The sequence below is a fragment of the Sus scrofa genome, chromosome 9 (assembly GCF_054392235.1).
Source record: "Sus scrofa isolate SSC_HxYL_T2T_F1_AM1 chromosome 9, Sscrofa_HxYL_maternal_Yorkshire_Landrace_v2.0, whole genome shotgun sequence".
Classification (NCBI taxonomy): domain Eukaryota; kingdom Metazoa; phylum Chordata; class Mammalia; order Artiodactyla; family Suidae; genus Sus; species Sus scrofa.
Window position 1 is genome coordinate 7,838,927 of NC_139391.1, and position 26,180 is coordinate 7,865,106.

Genomic DNA, 26,180 nt, shown 5'->3' on the forward strand with positions numbered 1-26,180 from the left:
GGGACCTGCAGACGAGACAGAGTATCCTCAGGCTCTCGGTAGCAAAGACCCCAACATGAGTGCTATTCTCTGGCCCTGCAGTCCTGGAGGCCTTCCTGGAGGAGAGTCAGGCCGAGGCCATAGGGGGAGGAGTGCTTCAGATTTGGGGCCTGCTCCAGAGCCTCAGTTTCCTCCCCAGAGGCTTCAGTACCCTTCCAGCTCCTCGAGGCTTCTGGGGCCTCCTCTTCCCTCCTGCCTGGACCCGGGCTTCCAGGCTTCTCCCCAGGCTAGCGGGGGCGTTGCCTGGGGCGGGTGAGGAATTTCCGAGGGAACAGCTAAATTCGGCCCCAGCTAAAAATAGTCCTGGGCCTGGCCCCAAGGCTGGAGGAGGTGGAGGAGGAGGGCAGGACAAGCTGCTCCTGCCGCCTGCCCCCCGCCTTCACCTGGACCCCAGGCCTGGGCTGGGGCTGGCCTCCTCCCTTCCTCCTCGGCCGTCACTGGGCCCTGCTTTCCTCCCTTCTCCCGCCTCCGTCATCCGTCCTTGGTCTTGTTCCTTCTGTCTCTTGTCTCTTCTGACCCACACAGAGATCCCTGGCCGGCCAGGATCAGGCCTCGGGAAGAGGGTTGGGTAGAGGGTGGTGTTCCCTGGCATCCTAGCCCGAGCGTCAGGAACCCCACCGCCGCCGCCCTGCCGCCCCCACTCAGCACTCAGCTATTGCAGCCCTGTTGCCCTTGGGCTGGGGGGCAGACCTCCAGAAATCTGGGGTGTGGAGATGTGGGTGGGGCCCCCAGTTTACCCTGTGATCCAGTGCTTGGTTCTGGCCAGGTGGCCCCACCTGTGCCAGGCCTTCCTGTTCCTGGCACGCAGCAGGGCATCAAAACACATTTTTAAAATACATACTGTGGAGGGGGTGGGGAAGGCAGGAGGAGGCCAGCGGCCCTGTTCCCGAGGAGTTCCCGGGCAGCGCTGCCCTGGGCATCACAGGCCCGAGCCGCCAGGCAGATGGGCAGAGGGTACTGTCCAGGCCAGTACCACTCGGGGTTGGGGGTGGGAGCCAGACCCCGAGGCCCAGATCGCAGGGTGCTGGACCGAGCGGGCCCCTCCCCGGGTTGCAGGAGAGCACCCTGTCTACTGCAGAGAGTTCGGGAAGGGCTGAGGGAGGTCTGAGGAGGTCGGGGCACAGCGCATGGCCTCCTCCCGCGTGCCTGGCGCTGGTCTCAACCCCTCCGGTGAATTCACTCATTTAACGCTGAGCGCCGAGGCAGTGCCTGGTCAGGAGTCTGGGGTTGGGAAAACCAGCCGGGAGTTGGAATTCAAGCCCAGACGGTCTGGTTCCAGAATCCATGAGTGCTCTTCGGGCTCCTGGCTTTCAGGACGGCGGGGTCGGGGTGGTGCTGTCACCAGGGTGGGCACTAGGAAGAGTGACTTCGCTTCGGACGTGGGGGGCCCGCTGGGGCCCCGTGCTTGTTCTGGGGTCTAGCACACAGTAGCTGCTCGGTAAGTATTAGCTGAATGGCTCGGTTGACTAGGAGGCGCCCTTGGAGAGCAAGAGTAGGTGATGAGCAGGCAGCAGGAGTGTGTGTGTGTGTGTGTGTGTGTGTATGTGAGAGAGAGAGAATGTGTGTGTGAGTGCGAGCGAGTGGGACTGTGGGAGTGTGTCCCTGCTGTGGGCCCAGGGACCTTTCCCTCGGGGCCGAAGAGCTGCTGGGGTGGGTACTGGGCTCCCAGCGGTGGAGACGGCTCCGGCCCCGGAAGCTGGAAGGGGGCTGAGCTGAGCCCCAGGCAGGAAGAGGAGGATGGGGGGCGGGGGGCGGTGCCGTGTCCCGCCTGCAGTATCTGGAAAGCAGATCTCTTGGGCCATGGCCGGCGTGACTCAAATGGAGACAAAAAAACCTTCCATATTTGGACAAAGAGTCCAGAGAGGCCCGGACCCACCGCCAGCCCAGGCCGCCTCCCCACCCCGCCTCCTGCCCTGTCTCCCTCTGGGCCCCGGGCCCCGAGCCCTGTCCCACGAGTTTAATTCTTGGTCCTCAGGCAGCCCCGTGGCCCCCTCACCTCCGTCATCAGGCCGCCTTCCGTGTGGCCAGGCTTGGCCGTGGGTGCCGGGGAAGAGACGCCCAGGGGTGGTCCCTGAGCTCTGGCGGGAGATGTGAAGAGGAGCTGGCGGCCTGGCAGAGCCACAGGCTGGAGGGGCATGCGCGGTGGCCAGCCGTGCCCGTGCTGTGGGGTACCTGACTGTGGGCCCCCACCCACCCCGACGTGAGTAAAGCCTAAGGTACACACACACACACACATACCAGACTTCTGTGCCCACAAAGACTTCTGGGCAGATAATCAGAAGTGAGGCCGTAGCCTGGGAACCCCTCATACCTTGCCTGGGAACAGCGTTTAATGACAGTGAGGTTGATGTAGCCATGGGCAGCCTGTGGTGTAGACAGGCATCAGCCCATGGTGTAGACGTGAACCGAGCGTTTTGTCCCAGCACTGACACCCGCAGGTGCCCACTGTGGGCCTGGGGAGCGGGCCTCAGGCGACCTCCTGGCTGGAGCCGGACCTCCCTCCCGGGAGAAAGCCCGGCCATGGGGCAGAGGGCCGGGTGTTCGCTGCCACCAGTGGAGTAACTGCGCTGCCCGCACAGCCGTCTCTAGCTTTCCTAACTAGCCCCAGGTGATGGACTCGGACGAGCCCAGGTAGCCTTTCCGATTCAGTTCCAGTGCCCGCGTGCGCAGGATGAGCCTGCGGGCTGAAGGACAGTCAGGAGCGGGTCCTGCCCTAAGGAGCCCCATCCAAGAACGGAGAACCAGAGGAGGCCAGTGTGGAGCTCGAGCCTTGAAGAGCCAGCAGGGCCCTGACAGGCAGAAATGGGGCCAGGAAGGCAGGGGCCTGGGATGGAAACGCTCTGGGGTGTCTGGGGTGCCACGCAAAGCTCCCTGGTTCTGGAGAAGTTGGCGGGGGGGGGGGGGGGTCCTAGGGAGTCTGGAAGGCCAGCACTGAAAGTCTGGATTTGATCCCGGGGCAGTAATTTCCAAGCTTTTAAAAATGGTAGAACTCTTTCTTCTAGAGGATTCTTCACCCAGGGCTATAAAATAGATCAGCTTGGAACCTGGCTGATGAGGCGAAAGTGGGGGCATGTCCACCCCCTCGACTGCCTCTCCCCCAGGCACTTCCATGAGCCCCCTGGCTCAGGCCGAGGATCCCTTTCTGGGGCAGAGAGGCTCCGATGGAGGGTTTAGAGCTGGACCAGCCTGGCCCTTCGGTTTCTCTGCAGGTTCAGAGGTTCAGCCCTTCCCCCAACCCCCGTAAGAAGTTCAGCCCAGCCAGGCTCGCTGGGCAGGGCCAAACCCTGTTGGGGACCAGGGCTCCAAAAGGAGCCAGGCTGATGGGGGACCCCTCTTCTGGGCTCCTAGGAGCAAGTGATGCCCCCTCCAGGGCCTCTAGAGCCAGCTGGGCCCCCCTTGAGCTGTTGGGATGACCCCTCGGAACAGTGGGCCCTGCCTGCCAGCGGCTGCTGTCTGGGAGGTTGTAGGCCCTTTGTGGGAGGTAGGAGCTGGCAGCCAGCCACACTCCTGGAGCAGGCACACTGACCTGGCACCATCACTGGCTGGGACAGGTGGAGGCAAAGTCTCCAGAGGCCCAGGAGTCCCACTGGTTCCCTTAGGGTGAGGTCATTTAGGTCAGAATCGGGACGACTTCCTCCGAGCTGAGAGTGAGTATAAGAAGCATGAGCAGGAGTTCCCGTCGTGGCGCAGTGGTTAACAAATCCGACTAGGAACCAGGAGGTTGGGGGTTCAATCCCTGCCCTTGCTCAGTGGGTTAAGGATCAGGCATTGCCATGAGCTGTGGTGTAGGTTGCAGATGTGGCTCAGATCCCGAGCTGCTGTGGCTCTGGCGTAGGCCAGCAGCTACAGCTCCGATTAGACCCCTAGCCTGGGAACTTCCATATGCTGCAGAAGCGGCCCAAGAAATGGCAAAAAGACCAAAAAAAAAGAAAGAAAGAAAGAAGCATGAGCATGGGTTGGCAGGAGAAGACCTGAGCCCTGGGCTGGCAGGTCCAGCGTCTAAGGACGCTCACTTGGGCCACTTGGGGCACTCGCCTAACCTGGCCCGCCACTCAGCCTAGGCTCCCACTTCTCTGGCCACTGAAACATGGGGTAAGGAGGAGGTTGCTAAGCACATAAAGAGAGACCTGCGCGTGCCAAGGCCCAGGGTGCCAGAAAGGGCAGCGGGTTGAAGGAACTGCCAGGGCCGGAGCCTGGCGCAGCCCGAGTATGATACAGGCGGCACATTTGATGCTGGTGGGCCGGCAAGGACAGGTCACCCAGGGAGTGGGGCTCAGCCCGCTGTGGTGGTTAGAACGGATGGGAGTCAGATGGCCGAGGTTCACGTCCTGCTCTTCCTGCTGGCTGTGTGACCTTGAGCAGGCACTTCATCCCTCTCTGGCTCAGTTTATGCCTCCGTAAGACGGGGACAACATGCACCCTTTAGAGCATTTTGTTGGGATCAGGGCCACGGACTGCTGGGAAATCATAAAGCAAATTAAAGGGGGGTGCGGGGGCCTGACCTGGCTGAGGAGGGGCCCCGGGGGTGGAGAGCAGTGAGGGGAGTTACCAAGAGTGGCCTGGAGTGTCATTGGCAGAGGCGGCTGTGCTGAGTTTCCCGAGGAAGGCTCAGCAGTTCCCTGCAGCGCAGCCGCAGGCGGCCGTCCTAGGAGAGGAGAGGGGCCTGGGGGTGGGTGGCTTCTGGCAGCTTCTCACGGGCGGAAACCCCACTCTGCCCTAGGGTTGCCCGCTGCCGGCCTCACCTGGCAGACGGTGTCAGTGGCCCCGCGAGGAGCAGGGTTGCCAGGGTCGCTCAGCAGTCCTTCCCCCACTTTCCGCACAGGCGGCGGCGCGGTCCACACTGCTGCGCCCTGAGCATCGCTGGCTGGTTTCGCCTGGTCACTGCTCTGAGAGCCCCCAGTCCTCTTGTACCACGTGGCCTCTCATGCACAGATTACCCATCTGTATTTAAACCCGTTTGAAAGGCTATTTCGATCATTTCCGGTCTTCTGCTGCTACGGGTGGTGCGCAATGAACGAACTTGTTCAGAGGCTTTTTTGCGTGGGGGCCAGCGTGTACGGAGGGCACTTTCTTGGGAGGGGAGTGCGGGGACAGGGGGTGTACGCGAGATTTTAGTTGCGATGCTTTCCGCAGGGGCTGCCACCTGAGTAAGAGGCCTCTTCCCCGCAGCCTCGCCCAGGCAGGTGGGTGTTTTGCCAGCCTGCCGGGTGAAATGGTATCTCCGTGTATTGAATCCGCATTTCTCTTATAATGACTAGGGTTGAGCGTCTTTGCACATGTCCAGGAGATAATTTGGATTCTCGTTTCTGTGACCCGTTTGCATCCTTTGCCCATTTTTCTGTTTGGTTGTCGGCCTTCTGTTTTTATCAATTTCTAGGGACCTTTGAAACATTGGAGAGGTTGTTCCTTTGTCTGGGTTATGAGTTCCAGCTATTTTTTCCTGACTTGTCATGACTTTTGACTTTATGGTGTCTTTTTGCCATGCAGAAGTTTTTACTTTTATGTGGTCTAATTTATCAAGCTTCTGTTTTATGGCTTTGGGGTTTGGAGTTATGGTTAGAAGGACCTTTCCTTCTCCAAGCTTATAAAGCAGTTTTCCCATGTTTTCCTCTGGTATTTTATGTTTTCTTGTTTTGTTTTACATTTAAGTCTTTGATCCACTTGGAATTTATCCTGGTGTGTAATGTGAATTATGGTTCCAGCTCTGTTTTTTATTCCCAGATGGCTGGCATTTTAAGCCCAGGAGTGACTTGCTCAGAATGGGAGCATCTGTCTGGGGGGGTGGGGGGGGAGGACCACCTCAGGGAGCAAGGCTGAGCCTGTTGAGGATCAGCAGCAGAGAAGCGAGGAAGGCTTGGGCGGCACCAGTATAACTTGACGGACGGGGGCGATGGGGCGCAGGGTGGTGGCATAGCATTCCCAAATCCTCATCTGTGCTGTGTGACTTTGGACAAGTCCTCTCCCTCTCTGGGCCTGGAGTGGCATAGTTGAAGGGGCCCTGGAGAGCATGGCCGATCCCAGGGTCGACTGTGAGGAAGGAGGCGGCCAGCAGAGAGGGCTGCCCGGGGACAGAGCCCAGGGGATGGCCGTGGATCTAGCCCTCACTCAGGCTTGGCTGAGTGGAGGGGGCCTGGCAGCAGAATTCACTGTCTTCCTGAAGTGGGAAGGCGGAGAGAGGCGGGCACCCATTTAAAAATACCCACAGCAGCCTGGCACTTTAGGCAGGGGTGGGGGCAGGCCCTCTGCCAGCCACATCCAGGGGTGCGGAGGCTTGCTGGGGGCAGGCACACTGTCTGTGGTCTCAGGGCTGTGGCCCCAGCCCAGCCATGGCCATTCTTGGCCCTGGCGGTCCTCCTCCCACCGCCGTGGAGCAGGCAGCCTCGGCCTCTGCCGTGGAGAGACGGGGAAGCCAGAGTCTGCACCCCAGGGTCTAGTCTCAGTACTGCCTGGGTTTGCTGTGTGACCTGGGGGCGAGGCCCTGTCTTCTGGGGTCCCTGTCCTTCACGGGGGTGGTTGGCCTTGCTCTGGTTCCTCCCGGTGCCCCTAGCCTTCGCCCAGGTTCCAGTTTGGATTAGAGCTGGGAAGAGAGATTTTTGAGGTCCGTGCCTCTTCCCCTTTACAGACGGGGAAACAGACCGGGGAAGGACCCTGACGCCTGCCCTGCTCTTCTTGGCTTTCTGGGCCCCTGGACCCTCCTGCCGACCCCTAGCCTGGCCTGTACCAGCTCCCCACCCCCACTCCTGGGCCCCAGTGGTCAAATTCCAGGGCTGCCGTTGCCATGGCCACAGCCCCGCTCACCAGGCCCCTCCCCTTAGGGTTCTCCGCTAGTCCAGAAGGAGGCGAGAGGGCCTCCGGGGGCCTGGGGGACTGCAGGGCTTGGGGGTGGGGTAGCAGGAGGTCAGACCCAGCTGGCTTCCCGTTTATTTTCCAGAGGAGAAAATGGGAAAGGCACAGCGGGCGGCAGCAAATGCCCCGTCACCCCAGAGCCACTGGGAGGAACGAAAGTAGCCTCCTGGCCACTCTGAAGAGAGCCACTCCGAGAGCCCCTCCCGGCCGTGCACCTCGGGAACCCCCCCCATCAAAGGGTCTGAGACCAGAGGATTTCGGGTGGGAGATGGAAGACCCTTCCCAAGGTCACCACCGTCCAATGCTAGGGCCACCCAGGCACGGAGGGGCCAGCCGAGTTTGGTCTTTCTCCCAAGGAGACCTGGCCCATCGCAGACAAGCTGCTACGGTGCCATGGCAGGGGGCGAGCTCCCCAACCCTGAGGGCATGCAGACAGGGGCTACCGGTCCTGGGGTGGAGCTGGTCCAGTCAGCCTCTGAGCTGCCCTGCCTTCGGAGGTTCTCTGGTTATTCCTAACAGCCAGCCTTTCCGGAGCGCCCTGTGTTTCAGGCCCTGTGCTAAGGCTGCCCGTACGGTCCCTGTCACACGGACCAAGAGCGAGGCGCCGCGCTCAGGGCAGTGCTCAGGGCACGCTTTCTCCTCGCACGTCCTTGCGTGGAGTTCGCGGCGTCGAGATGGTGTGGATGCTTCCAGCTTCTTTCGGTTCATGTTACACCGGGCGCTTCTCCATGTGCAAGTGCGTGCTTCACTCCGCCCTGTGGTCACTTCCCACTCTTGGCAGGAAGGCAGGTGTCCCCTGTGTGCTGGTGGCCCAGGCTGCTGTCTGGATTACTCCCTCGGGCAGGAAGGCGCCCCTCTCCTGCGCCGTGGAGTGGATGTGGATCGCCTGCCTCCTGGGCCCCTGGGTGCCCAAATCCTGTCTGCTGTGAGACCTTGAGGCCTGCCCTTAATGTCCCTGTGCCCCTCGTCCTCTTGTGTGAAGCACCCAGGAGGCTTCGCTCATCTCCAGGTTAAAATCAATGCCTGGGAGTTCTCGTCGTGGCGCAGTGGTTAACGAATCCGACTAGGAACCATGAGGTTATGGTTTCGATCCCTGGCCTTGCTCAGTGGGTTAAGGATCCGGCGTTGCCATGAGCTGTGGTGTAGGTTGCAGACGCGGCTCGGATCCCGCGTTGCTGTGGCTCTGGTGTAGGCGGTTGGCTACAGCTCCGATCCGACCCCTAGCCTGGGAATCTCCATATGGCGCAGGAGCGGCCCAAGAAATGACAAAAAAAACACACAAAAAAACCAACAACAACAGTGCCTGTAAGCAGCACCTAGGAACTCCTCAAGAGAGACCAGCTCCCTGTGTATGCCACTGCTCCCCTCCTGTCCTCAGGCACAGCGAGGACAGAGTCCCACAGCAGGTCAGCAGCAGAGGGGCGATTGGAGCCCCAGCCCCACCTCCTCTGAGTCCTGAGAACCCGGGCAAGTTACGGCTCCTCACTGAGCCCTGGTTTTCCCCGCTGAGTTCCCAAGAGGATCCAGTGGAGGTCTTGCAAGCATTTTGTAAACTGCCAAGTGGTGAGGGCACCCCTTACTGTCCTCATGGCAATAGTAAGTCTAGACAGACTCTGAGGTTCGAAGCTGCCACCCCTGAAGCCCAAAGAGCTCAGAGAAGGAGGGGGGTTGGCATATCTGGGCTGTCAGGGCAGCTCCCTGGTAGTGGGGTCCTAGTCCTGGTGCCTTGCAAGAGCTGGGGCCTAGACCTGGCTCGGCGGGCCTTCGGCTGTGAATCTTGTGTACTGCACACACACACACGCACACACACACACATAACCAGGGCTAGGGACCAGGCATTGGGCTGGTCACCAGTTGCTGATACAGTGCAGCAAGACCTAGAGGCTGAGGCTGTCTCTGGTCTGCCAAGGCAGAGACCACGTGCGCCAGCAGGGCCCAGTCCTGGCGACAGCTCCCTGCAGGCTGGGATGGTCACTGTCCCTGGGCTTCTTGGCTGCCCTAGGCTTGTCTGGTGTGATGGGCGGGGCTTCCCTGGGCTCCGGCTTGGGCAGGGTCACCAGGGTTCACTTTATGCTGGGCCAGAGTGGCTGCCTGATGGATGGAACTTGCCCCCTTCCTGGGCGCGTCCCCCAGTAGGGCGGTGGTGGGGGGGTGCACACACCTCCCAGCTGCTTGGGCCCCTTTGCAGGAGCTGCTGCGCTGCCACCGCTGTGGAAGAGCCCTGAGGCCTGGTTCTGGCCTCAGCTGACTGCCTGCTGCCCTGGGGGTGAGGCCTTGTGAGAAGCCTCGTCCCTTCCCTGGCTTCCCCTCCAGGGAGGAGTGAACGTGAACGTTTTCAGCTTGCTGTGCACATGCATTTCACTGGCCTTCTCCGTCCACTGACTCACGAGTACGAATCGCGCGTGCTGTGGGCCTGCTCTGTTCTAGGCACGGCTGCTGAAGTCTCGGAGCTCCAGAGGAAGGGAGCGCCTCTGCCTGTTCCAGCAGCGGCCATGCCCAGAACAGAGGTCAGGCTGGCAGGAGCCGAGAGTGCCTCAGGCTCGCCTGGGCCTTTGCAGATCTGAGTAAGTTCGGTGCTGTGGCGAGCGGGGAAGAGGGGCTCCTTTGGTTGCGTTTTGAGCGCCCAGGATCACGTCCACGGCGCGGGCAAGCCCTGCCCCCTCCTCCCTGCCTCTGGCTCCCTGGGGCCCTGGCCCGAGCTTGGCCTGGCCTTTCCCAGGGTGCCTGGCCCCCAGCCCAGTGAGTCATCTTCCCCTCTGGAGGCAGGACACCCCATCCCACCCTGACAACACACAAGTGGAGGCCCCCCTCCCCCAGCTGCGCCTGGGTTCAAGGAAAGGAGGGAGGGCGCAGGAGGAGCTGGAAACAGGCACTTCCGTTCCCACGCTCCCTCACCCCGGCCTCCCAGCGCGCTGGACAAGCGTGGAGGCGAGGAGGGAGCCCTCCTGCCTGCGCAGAGCACCTGCTGCGCGGTGGATGCTCCCCATCGTTTTCAAAGTAGGAAACCCGCGGCTGAGGACGGGGATGTTTGCAGCAGCTGGAAGCTGGTGGTGCTGAGCCCCGGCCGCAGGGCCTGATTCCCCGTGCAGTGTTCTGTGCCGAGCAAGGCTTACTCATTTTGAATGAAATGATGTTTGAAGCTGGGAGAGGAGGGCTCAGGAAGCTGACCTCCTCCACAAGTTCTGAGCCAGGGCTGGGACCAGCAGCCAGAACGCGGTCCTGAGCAGCAGTGTGGACACGGGTGGGTGGTGCATGGCCTGGGAGCCAGGGTTGCCAGATTGAGCAAATCCTACTTTCAGGCTTCATCGGATTCCCAGGGGGACTCCTGCCCCCTGCCCCTCAGATGTGGGACCCAGAAGATCTGCCTTTTGATTCCTCTGTCTGTAAAACGGGGGTGCCAGTCCTAGTCTCTTGGGCCTGGAGATGATAAACTCAGAGCTTGTTAGCTCGTCAGGAGATGTTTTTCACATCTGCAGGGGTCTGTCTGTCCACCTACCCCCCAGCCCCCTGCTTCCGGCCATTATCCATGATGTTGAGAAACTCCTCCTTCCCAGGCTGGAAGATCCAGCTGCCTCTTCTTGAAACTAAGGAGGGGGCGTGGTCGTGGGAAGGCAGAGGAGAAGAAAGGGAAAAAACCCACATGAAACAAGACTGGAGTTAAATTCAAACCACATGCACCACAGCCCCAGCCGCGCGGGCCTCTGCTGCCCCCTGTGGGTGTCTGGCAGAAGTGCAGTTCCTGGAGTCCAGCTTCCCTGCTCAAGCCAGGAGGCTGGATCCTGGCGTCTGAATCTTGGGAGGAAGGTCAAGCTGCCCATCCTCCATCTCTGGGCAGGACCTCTCTTTGCCCACCTCCCTTGGGGAGCCTGGTGGGCAGTTTGGAATCCACCTTCACCTTCCCTCCTCCCCCATGTGTCTAGACAGGGGGAAGCAATCCCAGAGCGGGGCGCATCTTGGCCAGAGTCACAGAGCAGCAGAATGTGTGGTGCGGCCCTTAGGTCAGGCACCCAGCTGCGACCATGGGGAGACCTGCTTTTATGGACAATGTAGAGGGGAGGGCGGGGCAAGGGGGACGCAGAGACCTCTTTGCTATTTTCATCTATTTCCAGCCATCCAGGGAGGAGAAGACAGCCCATCACCACCTCGGGCAGGGTGCTCTGGCTGAGTCCCCACTGATGTGCTCTGTAACCCTGGTGACGTCCCTCAGCCTCTCTGCTACGCCCATCACTTGGCGCCAGATCCCAGCTTTGCTACATCCAACTTCAAAACCTCAGGGGAGGGAGTTCCCATCGTGGCGCAGTGGTTAACGCATCCGACTGGGAACCATGAGGTTGTGGGTTCGATCCCTGGCCCTGCTCAGTGGGTTGAGGATCTGGCGTTGCCGTGAGCTGTGGTGTAGGTTGCAGACGCGGCTCGGATCCCGCGTTGCTCTGGCTCTGGTGTAGGCGGGTGGCTTCAGCTCCGATTCGACCCCTAGCCTGGGAACCTCCATATGCCGCGGGAGCGGCCCAAGAAATGGCAAAAAGACAAGTAAAATAAAAATAAAACCTCAGACGAGTTGCTTCACTTCCTGAGCTGGTGTCCTCACCTGTAAAACGGCACTAATAGTGACACATAACTCAGGGCTCTGTGAGGACTGGGCGAGAGAATACCTAAGCCGCAGCACTGCACCGGACGTGAGCTAGCAGCAAAGTCAGTCTCCCCGAGGGTAAAGGGAATGCAGGTCATTGCCTCGGGTGGGAAGTGGCCAGCCCCGTGGAGCGGCCCGGAGCTGGGCCTGAGCCCCAGCACAGGGCGTGAGAGCTGTCGCCATCCTCCTCTGAGCCCTCGGAGGGGGCTGCTGCAAAGGCGGTGGGATCTCCTGTGCTGCAGAGCCCGGGGTGGCAGATGGAGCCTCTGGGCCTGTGCGGAGACCTTCCTCCTGCTTCTTTCCTCCCATCAGGACGTTCAGGACCCTGGGTTCCTATGCCAGCGCTGCCACTGACTGGCTGCATGGCCATGGCTTTGTCAGCCCTCTGGGCCTGCTTCCTCAGCTAGCGGGCTCTCCCTTGGAGTCTTTTGTGCAGGTGCAGTCAGCTAGTAGCTGGGCTGGAATCATCTCAAAGGCTACAAATCTGGCAGTTGGTGCTGGCCTTGGCGTAGGACCTCACCTGGGCTGTCAGCTGGAGCACCCTCCACGTGGCTTCTGCATGTGGCCTCAGCTTGTTTATGACGTAGTGCTGAGCCCCCCCCTTTTGCTGAATTTTTGAATTACACTTGGTGTACAGTGTTCTGTCGGATTCTGCTGCACAGCAAAGTGTGAGCGGCTATAATACACACACATTCTTTTTCTTGCATTATCCTCCACCATGTTCCATCACACGTGACGAGATAGAGTTCCCTGTGCTGAGCAGCAGGATCTCGTTGCTGATCCACTCCAGAGGCAATAGTTTGCGTCTACTCCCCCCAAACTCCCAGTGCCTCCCTCTCCCTCTCCATTCCCCTCGGCAACCACAAGTCTGTTCTCCATACCCATGAGTTTGTTCCTTTTCTGTAGACAGGCTCACTTGTGCCATGTATTAGATTCCAGATATAAGTGTTATATATTTTCCTTGTGACTTACTTAATATGAGAGTCTCTATTTCCATCCACGTTGCTGCAGATGGCTTTTTTTTTTGCTTTTTATGGCTGCACATGTGGCATGTGGAAGTTCCCAAACTAGGAGTCCCATTGGAGCTGCAGCTGCCGGCCACAGCCATGCCAGATCTAAGCCATGTCTGTGACCTACACCGCAGCTCATGGCAAAGCCAGATCCTTAAACCACAGAGTGGGGCCGGGATTGAATCTGCATCCTCATGGATACTAGTCAGGTTTCTTACCACTGAGCTACAACAGGAACTCCTTTTTTTTTTTTTTTTTTAGAGCCATGTGTGTGGCATATGGAGGTTCTTGGGCTGGGGTCAAATTGGAGCTGTAGCTGCCAGCCTACACCACAGTTCATGGCAATTATGGATCCTTAACCCACTGAGTGAGGCCAGGAATCAAACTCACAACCTCATGGTTACTAGTAGGAATCATTTCTGCTGTGCCACAATGAAAACTCCTGTTTTGTTCTTTTTTATGGCTGAGTAGTATTCCATTTGTGTGTAGGAACCATATCTTCATTCATTCATCTGTCCATGGACATTTAGGTTGTTTCCATGTCTTGACTATTGTGAATAGCGCTGCAATGAACATATGCTGAGCTTTAAGAACAAGTGACCTGGAGTTGTCTTGTGGCACAGTGGGTTAAGGATCTGGTGTTGTCACTGCAGAACTTGGGTCACTGCTTTGACATGGGTTCAGTCCCTGGCCTGGGAACTTTCATGTGCCACAAGCACAGCCACCAACAACCAAAAAAAAAGAATGAGTGACCCAAGAGAGCAAGGCGGAGGTACCTGGCATGTGTGTAGCCTAGCTTGGGTTGTCCCTGTCCTTTCTGCTGTCCTCCCTTGGTCGAGGCAGTCACAAAGATCCACTCGGTTTCAAGGAGAGAGGACATGGAGCTCGTTACTCTGTAGGAGGAGTGTTAATATCACACTGTAAGAAGAGCATGTGGCACGGGACATACCGTGGTGGCCTCTCAGGTGCCGTCCGCCACCGCTGCCGGGGCTCACGAGGACGGACTGGGCGTTGACGTGGCATACTTAGCCCGGGCCTGGCGCGTGGTGAATGCTCAGTGCAGCTGTTTCTGTTTATGGTCGAAGTGGCCCCTGCGCTTTCCTCCTCTGCCCCAGAACCATTGGGCCATCACACACTGAGGGCCTCTGCGGTCGCATGGCCATGGAAGACCACTGGCTGGCACACAGACGCGTGGGTGAGTCCACAAATTGGGACACACGTTGTGTCTTATAGTCCCGCCTTCACGTGCACATGGTCCGACCTAAGCGGGACAGTGGCCCTGTGGCTGGAAGGACCTGAGGCTTCCTAGGCCCTTCATCTCCCCGTTCACAAAGCACATTTCCCAGAATCCTGGGGCCCACCCGGAGCATCCAGTCCTTGGAGGTGCCTAAGGCCTGGGAACTCTGGGCAGCCTCGAGAGGTCCCTCCTCCCAGAAGGCAGTGTCTAGAAGGGACAAGCCATGACCTGGGGAGGCACCGGGAAGGGATGGGTGGCAGGACGAAGAGGGCAGGGGTCCCAGATGAGAACAGATGGAGAGACTGAGGCCCCAAGAGGGGAAGTGTCTTGCTCAAGGTCACATCCCCTGATGCGCTGGAGCCAGGATTTGAGCCCAGGCTGTCGGGCTCGGGTCTGCCCTCTTAACCCCTGTACCCAGAAATCCCTCTTCTGCAACTTTTGTTTCATTGATGAGCCTGAGGCCCCGAGGCAGACAGCAGCCCTCAGCGAAATGGACGGCCCGTTAGTTGGGAACATCCAGTGCTGACTCTGTCCTGCGGGGTCAGGAACGCAGACAGGCCATCTGGGCCGTCCGCCAGGGCCCCGTTCCCCGGGAAGAGGACCTGCCGCCGTCCCAGCGTTGCCTGTGGACGGCATTCTGTTTTCCGCCAGATCTGTCCTGGGTTGGGAGAATCTGTTCCTGTCACTGTTTCGGTACCGATGAGGCCGGAGAAAGGCAGCCTGGGCAGCGGACGGGCGCTGGGTGTGGACTCTGCCCAGGGAGGTGGCATGTCAAGGGTCTGGGCCCTGGAGGCAGCCGCCTGGGCTCCATCTCTTAGCAATTAAGTGACCTCGCTGAGCCTCAGTTTCCTTCTTTGTAAAAAGGGGGAGCAGCAGTAACGAGCCCTTGATGGAGGGCTGCTGTGGGGATTAAAGGAGCCAGTGGTGGGGTGGTGGCGCCTGGAAAGTGTCATGATAGCCTTGGTCTTGGTGAGGATTCTAAGATGATGGAGTTCTCAGTGTTCCGGTTTGAACAGCTCTGGGGCCCAGACACTCCTCTGGCGAATATTTATACAGAACATGTGAAAGGCTGGAGACCCCCCCCCCCCCCATCCTGCAGGAGCCTGATGAGACCCGCTGCCCCTGAACCTGTATTGTACTGGGCATTTCTTAACCCATTCCTGTCTTCCCATATAGACTGGTGCCCAGCAGGGCACGGATCTCTTCTCACCTTTAAGCCCCCAGCATGGTGCTTGGTGCCTGGAAGGACTCAGTAAATTCTGTTAAACTAATCAACAAATGAATAAAATAAAAACTCAGTGAACTTCTCCCGCTTTGGACCACGTGTGTGTATCCATTCCTGTGTTCATTTATCATCGATTCATCATTCTGTTCTTCCTTTTCTTTATTCATCCATCATCAACCCATGTTTATATTTATTCAACTATCACTCATTATCCATCCATACGCATGTTCTCATCACTGGTCCCCCGGTTGGTCCAGCACAAGTGGCCCCAAGTGGGCAAGCGGTCTTGCAGGAGGTCTTGGGGGGGCTCAGAGAGGGAGTCCAGAGGCAGGCAAGCAAGTCGTTGGGCTTCCCTCCGAGATGGGGAAGTTGTCAGCAGACTGGGTGGGAGGCAGGAGGGTTGGGTGCTTCCTAGGGCTGGTGGGGGGCCCAGCCCGCCTCCTGGAGTGGGGTGGTGGCCTTGTGGGGCAGAGCCCTTTCCCCTCCCTGCCCCCACCTTCCCCTGACTGAGGAGGGGGAGGGGGGCTGTTGGTGGAAAGAGCAGTGTATGGGGTGTATGGGGTTTGCTGTAGGGAGAGGGGTGCTAGATATGCCTTTACCGACTAGCGTATACACTGTAAAAGCTATTCTGAGTCAGAGCCAGTCCAAACCGCTGCAGATACCCAAAAGGAAACGAGAAATCAACGCCTGAAACTCAGAGGAGCGGTAGAACCAGACCTGCCCCGGGTGTCACCAGCCCCCACCCCTGCTGGCCCTTCCCTGAGGGGCTCTGCTGTCTGTGCTGTTCTGGGGGTGATACCTGGACCCCCTGATGCAGCAGCTTTGCTCTCCTGTTCCTTCCCTCAGCTTCATTTCTCTACCCTACCAGCCCCTCTTGTTGCCACAGCAACGGGCTTGGATCTAATTAGTGATCCTTAATGAAGGAGCAGCAGCAAGCAGTGCCCTTGGCACCAAGCCTTGCCTCCTTCTCCAGGGCAGGGGCCTCTGGTGAACTTTGCCTTCTGGGGACCCACCTGCCTCTGGATCTCTAGACCCCAGGACTTGTTCAAACCCTTCCTCCTCCAGGAAGCCTTCCCTCAATATCCCCCATTCCTCCAGACAGAGATGAATCCCTCTGCTGAGCCTTGAGTGAGCTCCTGGGGGCCAGCTGGAATGGATTTGTCTCTGCAGGGCCTGGTCCTTCTGGAGCCAGTGAGGGAATGAGTGTGCTTCCCTAAGAAGCCCAAGCTGTGCTCTGTCTCCCAACCGCTTAGAAGAAATACGGTCGAGGTGGTACAGCTGGAGAGCGGGTGGGGGGGTGGTTCTGAGAGGAAGCCGCATGTGGGCTAAGTAGCTACGGTGATCCTGCAGTGGGCTGAGGGCGAGGCTTTCAGACGACCAGCCGTGTGCTGGTGTGACATTATCCTGGGGACCTAGCTGTTTGGACTGAATCACGGAGTGTGTCCATCCTCCTTGCTCAGCAACTCACTCAGTCAGCTGGTCTGGCTCTTCCAAACCTCCCCCCAATACGATGGGCCCAAGAGGAGGAGGAAGAGGAGCGAGCTCTCCCACCCCTCCAAGCCCACTTTCATCCCACTGGTTAGTTAAGAGGGACTCATTAGATTCCTTGGTCCAAACCAGAGGCAGAAGAGGGCTCAGGCCCTCCTGGAGGACCTTCGCTTCCGCCTCTTGGGGCAGAAGGGGTTGGGCGAGGACTGCTGCCTGGAGGGTGTGGCCAGGCAGGCTCGAAGCCTCGAAGGCTCGGTGCTGCGCGCGCACAGATGGGCCCAGCAATCTGTGCCGGGTCCAGGGCTCAGATCCGGAGGGTAGCCCGTGGGGGGCAGTCTGAGAGTGAGCCCTTCCAGCGCGTCCCCAGGAGGTGCACAGGGATCGCACTTGGAGAGCGACCGCTATAGAACGACCAGGAAGGCAGTTCCTTCAGAGTGCGCGCTCTTGCCTCTGTTCACGCTGTCATTCAGCAAAGCGGCTCGAGTTACTCTGGTCCAGGCTCTCGCGAGACCCGGGGAGACAAATGAGTTCACGCGTAGCTCTCTTCACCCATCAGTATCAGGCTCCGCCCCATTGCAGCCCCATCAATATCGGGCTCCCGTCCTAATGCAGCCTTCTGTTTGCTCTGGGAGCCCCTGCTAGGGGCAGGTCACACCGGTTTTCTCCTGTTACTCTTGGAATTCTCTGGGCCTGTTCTCATTCTTGGCTACTTGAGGATTGTCTGTTGGAGAGTTTAAAGTTTTAGTGTTGGATATTTTGGGACGCTCTGACGATGCCACTGCCGGCTGGGGGTGTGTTGTGTGGACTCACCTTGGTTGAGGACTGAACCGGGGGGATGGGGGGCAGTGGGGCCAAACAGAACAGAAAGCTGCCAGGGTCAGCAGGGAAGGTTGATCCTGTGCCATGGGAGTGCCAGGGAAAGTCAGGGAGGGTTCGTGAACAGCTGCCTGCATGGGCTGGTTTGCCTCTTGGTGGTGACTGCTTGGTGTGGGGAGAAGGAATTACGGTTCATTAGCCTGCATCCATGTGCACAGTGCTGTGGCTTACAAGAGGGACCTACAGCCTCCTTGGAGGAGATAAGCATCAATCGAGCATTTGCGCAGATGTATAAGTACAAACTCTGATACCTGGTGAAGAAAAATGGAGACTTTGAAAGCAGATAGCGGGTGCACCTGACCTAAGCTCGGGATCACGGAGGGCTTCCCTGAGGTGATATTTGCACCAAGATGAGTCTTAAAGGAAAAGGAAAAGCACCTGTAGGAGAGGGGCGGGTGAGCCCAGGCCCCAGAGCAGTAGAGAGCCCGGTCTGTGTCTAGGACTCAGAGCAGAAGTGGGGGGAGGGGGGGTCAGGCTAGGTGGGGAGGGGAGGGTGAGACCCGCTGGGGTGGTGGGGTCAGGAGGTCGCCACTGCGCTGTCCGCTGTCCGGAAACCCAGGGGAAAGCAGGATGGGGGAGGGAGTCGTTTGGGGGCTAGTGGGTCTGGGAGCCCTCAGACAGCGGAGCATTCGTTCCCTAGTCAGTGGCAAGGAGCATCAGAGCGCCCGGGGTTGCGGGGGTGGAAGCTCACCCCAAGCCCCTGCTGATACAGTGAGTCTGGAATAGTTTGGGGCACCACCTGGAATGTGAGGAGCAGGTCCTGAGGACCGTGTTTGAAGATGTCCTGGAGCCCCACCTGGTTGTAGTGTCGGGGCAGGGCTGTAAATACCTGAGCCCCTCCCTATGAGGGGCGTGGGGTGGGGTTGGAGAGGAATAGGACTGGACTCCTCTTGGACTGTCTCAAGCACAGGGCGCAGGTCAGCTGGGTGGGGTGAGGGATGGCTTAGGGTGGGCCCTTGCCCCGGTAGCCCCCCTCTCTTGGGCCCAGTTCCCCAGCCCTGAACAGGACAGCATCAGCTTCCAGAGCCATGTGGGTGGGCACAGCCCTAAATTTGCGTGCCTATTTGTGCCTGCATACAGCTGTGTGAACACAGAAGCACGTGTCACTGCGTGCAGCACGGGGGGCGGGTTGCAACCTGTGTCAGGGTCAGGTCTGTGTTGGGACTCCGTCGTTGTGTGTGCCCTTGGCTCTGGCCCACGCGTGAATGCTGCTCGGGGACGGAGGGCTGCTATCCAGGTACGTGGCGTGTTCTGTACAGGTATGTGCGTGCCTCTGCGGGTGCCTCCGTGCGTCCAGGTGTGGCCAGAAAGTGCCTGTCGCTGGGTGGACTCGCCTTTGAGCACGAACGTGTGCGGACTCAGAGGGCGATGCGCCCCCAGCGGACGCCGCTGCCTGAGGGAGCGCTGGGCGCGAGGTCGGCGCCCTTTGCGTGTTGCGGGTGATGGGGCCGCGCGATGGGGCGGGGGACTCCCTCCCCTCCCCTCCCCTCCCCTCCCTTCCCTCCCCTCCTCTCCCCTCCCCGCGGCGGCGGCGGCGGCGCACTCGCTCCGCGGAGGAGGCCACAGCGCCGCCGCCGGCCCGGCCGCCGCCATCAGATCGACGCTGGAACTGACACCGCGACCGCGACCGCGACCGCCGCCGCGGCCGGGCTGAACCCCCGCTGGGAGCGACGGTGGGAGGGAGGGAGGGAGCCCGCCGCCCCCCGCCGCCCCGGCGCCCCCGCCCTGGCGGCAGGCCGGCCGCATGCTGCAGATGGTGAAGACCCTGGCCCAGTTCACCATCGCGCTGGAAGACATGCGCGATCTGGGCCCGGCCGCCGCCTCCGGGGAGCCCGCCGGGGGGAGCAGCGGCGCTGATGCTGAGGAGCCCGGGGAGGCCCAGGTACGGGGAGGGCTAGGGCCAGCAAGGGACCTGGGCCAGGGCTTTGAACTCGGGCACTGGGAGAGGCACGGGCAGCTGCTGGGGCCCAGGGCCGGAAACTCAGGTCAGGCGCACCAGCCTCCTGGCCGTGGGACTTGGGGCTCAGTGACCAGCGATGGGGGCAGGGAGGTTGAAGGTGTGTGAGGAGCCCTGGCAGGGGTGGCTGGCTGACAGGGCAGTTGAGGCTGGTGCCACCAGGATGCAAGCTTGGGTTGGCAGGAGGGCTGGCAAGCTCAGCTGGGGTGGCAGGCCTGCACCCTGAGACCTAGCTTTGGTGAATCCTAGTGGCACTAAGCATGTGACCTGGGTCAGGTGGAGGCAGAGGCTGTCACCAGGGGTATCCTGGGTCCATAGGCTCAGGAAGAGGAGGGTTTTCAGCCTCCCTCGCGGTCCCCAGATGAATTTTGTGCGGGGGGTCAGGGGTAGCCAGTTTTCCTCACCCCTCACCAGCCTCTCCCTACCCCCAGACCCTCGGGCCTTGGAAGTATCATGCTGGGGGGGCAGGGGTGCTGTCCCCATTCCCCCGTGGGGGAGGGGAGGCTTCCCCAGGCCGCCTCCTGGCCTTTGTGTGTCTCTCTGGGTCTGGGCTCCCGCGGGGGCTGTGCTTTTTGTCCTCCTCCCTGTGTCGTATTGTGTGTCTCCCTCTCCTGCCTCGAGTCTCGGCACCGAAGGCCCTGGTCCCCAGCTGGGTGACTTGGCTGCATTCTTTCCTCTTGGCGGGGTGTCTGGCCTTTATGGCTTCTCTCTGCATACATGTGTCTCTGTCTTCATGCTGTGTATGTAGGAGTCTCAGGCTTTGGGTCACCATGTCCCAGTTATGCTGGTAGGAGAGCTCCCCTGCTTCCTGCTGCCTGCCCTCCCCCTCAGGGCCCCGGCGGGTAAGGCTCTGGAGATGGGGCTCCTGAGGCTGGGAGGCTGCGGGGGAGGCTGGGCCTACAGGGCTGTCCCGCCCAGAGCAGGTGGGCCTGCCGATCTGCCTGACAGCTGCAGCCCCTGCCCCCACGTACACTCACAGCCGTGTCTGGGCACGTGCAGAAGGGCGCTTGCTACAGTGACAGGGAGCTGGCCTTGTTTTCCAAACCTCTACCTGACAGCTGAGTGACAACCCTCTGTGCTTTCAGGCAGGGAGGCGGCGGGGAAAGGTTGCTGTCGCAGCATCAGCCTCCCTGTGTGAGTTGCCCACAGCTCTGCCTCCCTCAGGAGCCTCGATGCCTGCCGGGCCTGGCAGGGTTGGGCTGGGGACGTGGGTGGGGGAGGGTGGCCGTGCCATCCGGGGCTGAGGCTGGTCCTGCTGTCAGGGAGCTCCCCGTGCAGCAGGCAACAGACATAGATAAACAGCCTCACGGAGTCGGGCTGGGGGGGACTTGCAGACCGAGGGTGCTGCTGGCGCGTAGTGTTGGAGGGGAGGCCTCATTCGTCCATTTCATAGAGGAGAATGTGGAGCCCAGGTATTAGGGGGCCACCTACTCACACAGCTGGTAAGGGCCAGGCCGGGAACCCCATGGCCCATGGCTGGCTGGTCAGTCGGCTTGAGAACCCTGGGTTCGGGGGCCCAAAGACTCAGCGTGAGGTGGCTGGACTCTGGTCCTTGCTTTGCCAGTCACTGGCTCTGTGAGCTTGGGCAAGTTAGGTCACTTCTCTGATTTCCTCGCCTGCCAAGTGGAGACGGCCAGCCCAGTCCTAGAGCTGCGAGTGTGCAGCTGAAGTGAGGCCGTACCTCTGAAGTGCGGCGGTGTCTCTGGGGGAGACCTGTGCCCTTCCTTGGAGAGCCTGATGCTCTCCCACCTCTCCGTCCTCAGGTGGGCCTTGCTGGCGCCACCTCCTAGTGGAAGCTGCCCTGGTTTTAAAGGCCTCCGAAGAACTGAAGGTAGATGGTCTGGCTGTCGCTGGGTGGGGCCTCTGAGCCAGGGTCCAGCGCTTTCTCACTCATCAGAGCCAGGGCTGCTGGGGGTGGGGCAAGCCGGCCTCCTCTCCTTCCCACCCCTGAGTCCCTGGCATAGGAGCCCATTTTGCTAAGTTTGCCTCATCATGGTACAGGCTTGGGAACAGCCCTGACCTCTGAGTCCCTGGGTCGGAAGGAGTGGGACCTGAGGGCGAGCAGTGACTGGACCAGGCAGCCTGGACGGGTCTGGGACTGAGGCCCACTCAACAGACATAGACCCCGGGCACAGCAGTGACCAGGGCAGCTTCACTGGTTGAGTCCCTGCAGAGGGGTTCCCAGGGGTAGGGGACTAGAGGGTTGCCACAGACATGGACACCCCCCTGGCATTGCTGCATGCAAAGAGTGTCCTAGGGACCAATAGGCCTCAATGGCTGAAGCTTAGGCCAATCGAGGCCTGGGAGGGAGAGTGGAGAGGGGAGAGTGAGCCCTGAGATGCTCAGGACCGTCTGCTTAGGACCACTCCAGGGACTTAGAGGGGACCTGGAGTGGAGTCCTTGCCATGGAAGGGAAGCCGTCGGAGCTGTGCCATCTGGGAAGGCTTCCTGGAGGAGGAGTGGGCCTGATGCATAGGAACTTCCCCCCTGCAGCGGCCAGTAGGTGAGCTGAGTTGGGGGGAGTGGAGCCCAGAGAAGGCATCCCCAGGCTGGCTTCCAGCAAAGCCTCCTCACAGGATCGGGGCTGTCCTGTCAGGGAAATGCATCTTATCCCAGCGGGGTGGGTGCAGGGTCTGGGCACCCCTTAGAGGCTCTGTAACGCAGGTGTCACCTCCCCAGAATGGAGGCTTCAGTGCCTGGGTCTCCTTTCCTCTGTCCTCAAAATCTACCTTCATGTGGTCAGAGGGTGAAAGAATGCACGGTGCTTAGAGTGGGGCCTGGTGTGGAATGCGGCTCAGGGAAACTCCTTTACCGGGTAGACTGAACCCTGTCCCCTGCCTGGCTGTGTGAGAGTCAGCACTGACTTGACCTCTCTGGGCCTCCTTTTCTTCATCTGTAGCAGGAGGTGACAGTTTTGATTCTCAGGGAGGGTATAAAGCCCAAAGCGGGGTCTGACCACACAGCGCTGAGGCTGCTGGGATTTTCAAAGTTGGCAGCTGGAGGGGGGGGGTCGCCTGGCGGCATTGTCCTTCACACATGGGGGAGATGATTGATTCTTGAGTCCTTTTCCGGAGCCCAAGAGGGGAGCCAAGAAGGAAACAGGAGATCTCCGAATCTGCCAGCAGCGTGGGCGTGGGGCTGGGGGCGCAGGGCCCAGGGGCACGGTCTGGGGAGGCGGGATTGCAGGGGAGGCTCTACCTGCAGGGAGAGCACGTGAGCGCAGGCCGGGCCGAGAGGCGTCCAGAGCGCTTCGGGAGGACGTGAGAGGACCAGGCTCACCCCCTGCTCTCTGCCTCCCCAGGACATGCGGAAGCACGTGACCATGACCCTGCTGGACACGGAGCAGTCGTACGTGGAGTCCCTGCGCACGCTGATGCAGGTGAGGCTCGAGGCTGGCCCGGGCCCGAGAGCAGCCGTCCTGCGTTTAGGTGGCTGTCAGACACGTGGGAACAAACCCGTTTGTGGACTGGGGCCCGAGGCCGGGAGGAGCGACCCTGGGACCCAACCCCCCCCCCCCCTTGGAGAGAGAATACAGGGCCTTAGTGAGGCTGGACCCGGGCACCCAGGGCTGTGCTCCCTCCTCGTTCCATCTTGCCACTCCTCCTGGCAGCCGGGCTCTGAGCTTAGATCTGTGAACCACTTCTGGTGTCCCCCCACCTCCATTTGAATCACTAACTGAAGTAAATGTTGGCACCTGCTGTGTGCCAGGCCCTGGTCCAGGTGCAGGAGGCAGGGCTGAGTGAGGGACAAGCCCCTGCCCGGAAGCAGACGGTGCTGATGGGGACGGAGCCGAGTGTGTGGGCTCTTAAGGCATCGGGGGCCCCCGCCAGGCAAGGGAGCGGGGAGTTTTCCCTGGAGGGGGTGCCGGCTTCCTCCTGCCTCGTCTGCTCAGTGGCAGGAACTGCGTGTAGTCTTGAGTAAGGAGAGGCCTGGCACTTGCAGGGGTCCGTGTGGCCAGCAGAGCTCAAGGGGTCGGTCCTGCAGTGACGCTGCGGGAGCCAGCAGAGCTCGCAGGGCGAGGGCCCTCCAAACCGGGAAGAGGGTTTGGACGCTACCCAGGGCCCTGGAGACTGTCAAGAGGCTTTGCGTGTGTAGCCTGACTCGTGCTTTACAAAGTCTGTCTGACGGCCGGGAGTGGGCATAGCAGATGAGGAGGCCCGGGCCGCTGAGGTCAGGCCGCCAGTAGGGGAGGCCACAGCCAGGGCGGACATGGTAACTAACTGGTTGGCTGTGTGGGGCAAGACGGGGAGCCTGGGCTACCGCCTGGCCTCCTGGCCTGGGTGACCGAGGCGTGGAGGGGCCCGCCTGGAAGAGGTGGGCTGAGAGGTGGGTTCAGGTTCAGATGTGTGGGTCCGGGGAAGCCCAAGATCTGAGAAGCACATGCAGGGCTGGGGCCCAGGGTAGAGTATGGGTCGGAGCTGGAGTATGGCCTGACGGTCACAGTCAAGGACAAGTTTGCTCAAGCCGCTGGGCAGAACGAGAGCAAACGGCAGAAGGGAGAGCCCTGGACACATCCAGAGTATTCATTCATTCACCCCTTGAGTCTGCTCCCAGTACCTCCTGCGTGCCAGGCAGTCCTCTGCGGGCTTCAGTAGGGAGCATGGGTGACCTGTCTCCTGGAGCTTACCGTCTGTGACAGACTGGCAGTAACCCGAAACATCGTGCATGAGGACACGTGGTGGCGCCAAAGTGCACAAAGAGTATGTACTGAAAACAGAATATTGTTCAGCTTTTAAAAAGGGAGGAAACGGAGTTCCCGTCGTGGCCCAGTGGTTAACGAATCTGACTGGGAACCATGAGGTTGCGGGTTCAATCCCAGGCTTTGCTCAGTGGGTTAAGGATCTGGCATTGCCATGAGCTGCGGTGTAGGTTGCAGACGTGGCTTGGATCCCACGTTGCTGTGGCTCTGGCGTAGGCTGGCAGCTACAGCTCCGATTCGACCCCTAGCCTGGGAACCTCCATATGCCACGGGAGCGGCCCTAGAAATGTCAAAAAGACAAAAAAAAAATAAAAAGGAAGGAAATTCTAGAGTTCCCTTGTGACTCTGTGACTCTGGGCTAAGGATCTGGCATTGTCAGTGCAGTGGCTTGGGTTGCTGCTGTGGTGAGGGTTCCACCCCTGGCCCAGGAACTTCCACATGCTGCAGGTGCAGTCCCCCAAAAAAGTCTGTTAAAAAAAGAAATTGGAGTTCCCTTTGTGGCACAGTGGAAATGAATCCAACTGGTATGCATGAGGATGCAAGTTCGATCCCTGGCCTCGCTCGTGGGTTAAGGATCGGGCATTGCTATGAACTGTGGTGTAGGTCACAGACATGGCTCAGATCCCGTGTCACCTTGGCTGTGGCATAGGCAGCAGCTGCAGTTCCAATTCAACGCCTAGCCTGGGAACCTCCGTATGCTGCAGGTGCAGCCCTAAAAAGACCAAAAAAAAAAAAAAAAAAAAAAAATTAAGGAGTTCTCATTGTGGCTGAGGAGGTTAAGGATCTGACATTGTCTCTCTGAGGACGAGGGTTCCATCCCTGGCCTCGCTCAGTAGGTTAAAGATCCGGTGTTGCTGCAAGCTCTGGTGTAGGTCACAAATGAGGCTTGGATCAGGTGTTGCTGTGGTTCTGGAATAGGATGCAGATGCAGCTCTGATTAAACCCCTAGCCTGGCAACTTCCATGTGCCACAGGTGTGTCTGTAAAAAGAAAAGCAATTTTTGGAGTTCCCATCGTGGCTCAGTGGTTCACGAATCTGACTAGGAACCATGAGGTTGCAGGTTCTATCCCTGGCCTTGCTCAGTGGGTTGAGGATCTGGCATTGCCGTGAGCTGTGGTGTAGGTCGAAGACACGGCTCGGATCCCACGTTGCTGTGGCTCTGGTGTAGGCCAGCAGCTGTAGCTCCGATTAGATCCTTAGCCTGGGAATCTCCATATGCACGGTGTGGCCATAGAAAAGTAAAAAAAAAAATTTAATAAAATTTTTTTAAAGAAACGAGAGCAATTCTGACACATGCTTTAATACAACATAGATGAACTTCGAAGATGTGCTGAGTGAGCTCAGCCGGTCACAAAAGGCCAGGTACTGAATGATCCTACCTCTGTGGGGCGGCTGGAACAGCGAAATTCATAAAGACAGAACATTGACTAGGGTTGCCAGTGGCTGGGGAAGGGGCAAATGGGAAGTTATTGAGTTTTGTTTTTGTTTTTGTTTTTTTTCCTTTTAGGGCTATACCCTCGACATATGGAAGTTCCCAGGCTAGGGGTCGAATCAGAGCTGCAGAGCTATAGCTGCCGGCCTACACCACAGCCACAGCAACGCAGGATCCGAGCTGTGTCTGTGACCTACACCACAGCTCATGGCAATGCCAGATCCTTAACCCACCGAGTGAGGCCAGGGGTCGAACCTGCGTCCTCATGGATCCTAGTCGGATTTGTTAACCACTGAGCTACGTCGGGAGCTCCCGGGAAGTTATTGTTTGATAGGTACAGAGTTTCAGTTGGGGAAGATGGAAAAAAGTTCTGGAGATAAATGTGGTGGTTCTGGAGCAGTAGGAATGTACTCCATGTGGCTATAGTCAGCTGTCCACTTAAAAGTGATTAGAGAGGAGTTCCCCGTGGTGCAGCAGATTAAGGATCCAGCATTGTCGCTGCAGTGACTCAGGTTGCTGCTGTGGCACCGGTTCAGTGCTTGGCCCAGGAACTTCCGTATGCCACAGGCACAACAACAAATATAAATAAATAAATAACTAGGAGGGCAAATTTTATGCTACACGTGTTTCACCACAAAAAAAGATGCATTGCTTTTTTGGGGTTCCTGCTGTGGCACAGTAGGTTAAGGATCCAGCATTGTCTCTGTGGTAGCCTGGGTTCAATCCCTGGCCTGGCACAGT

The 26,180-nt window shown here is 59.3% G+C and overlaps 1 protein-coding gene across 6 annotated transcripts in view; it reads left to right on the plus strand.

The window, feature by feature from the left end:
* ARHGEF17 (Rho guanine nucleotide exchange factor 17) overlaps positions 1 to 26,180 on the plus strand; it is a 59,823-nt gene that overhangs the window by 14,593 nt on the left and 19,050 nt on the right. For 5 of the 6 annotated variants that reach the window (XM_084975149.1, XM_084975148.1, XM_084975146.1 and 2 more), the window contains one exon: positions 22,610 to 22,687. In XM_084975149.1, the coding sequence (XP_084831275.1) occupies positions 22,610 to 22,687 (78 nt within the window). Of the gene's footprint in view, positions 1 to 18,907; positions 19,234 to 22,609; positions 22,688 to 26,180 lie in introns of those variants that run through there. The other variant, XM_084975150.1, reaches the window with a different exon arrangement.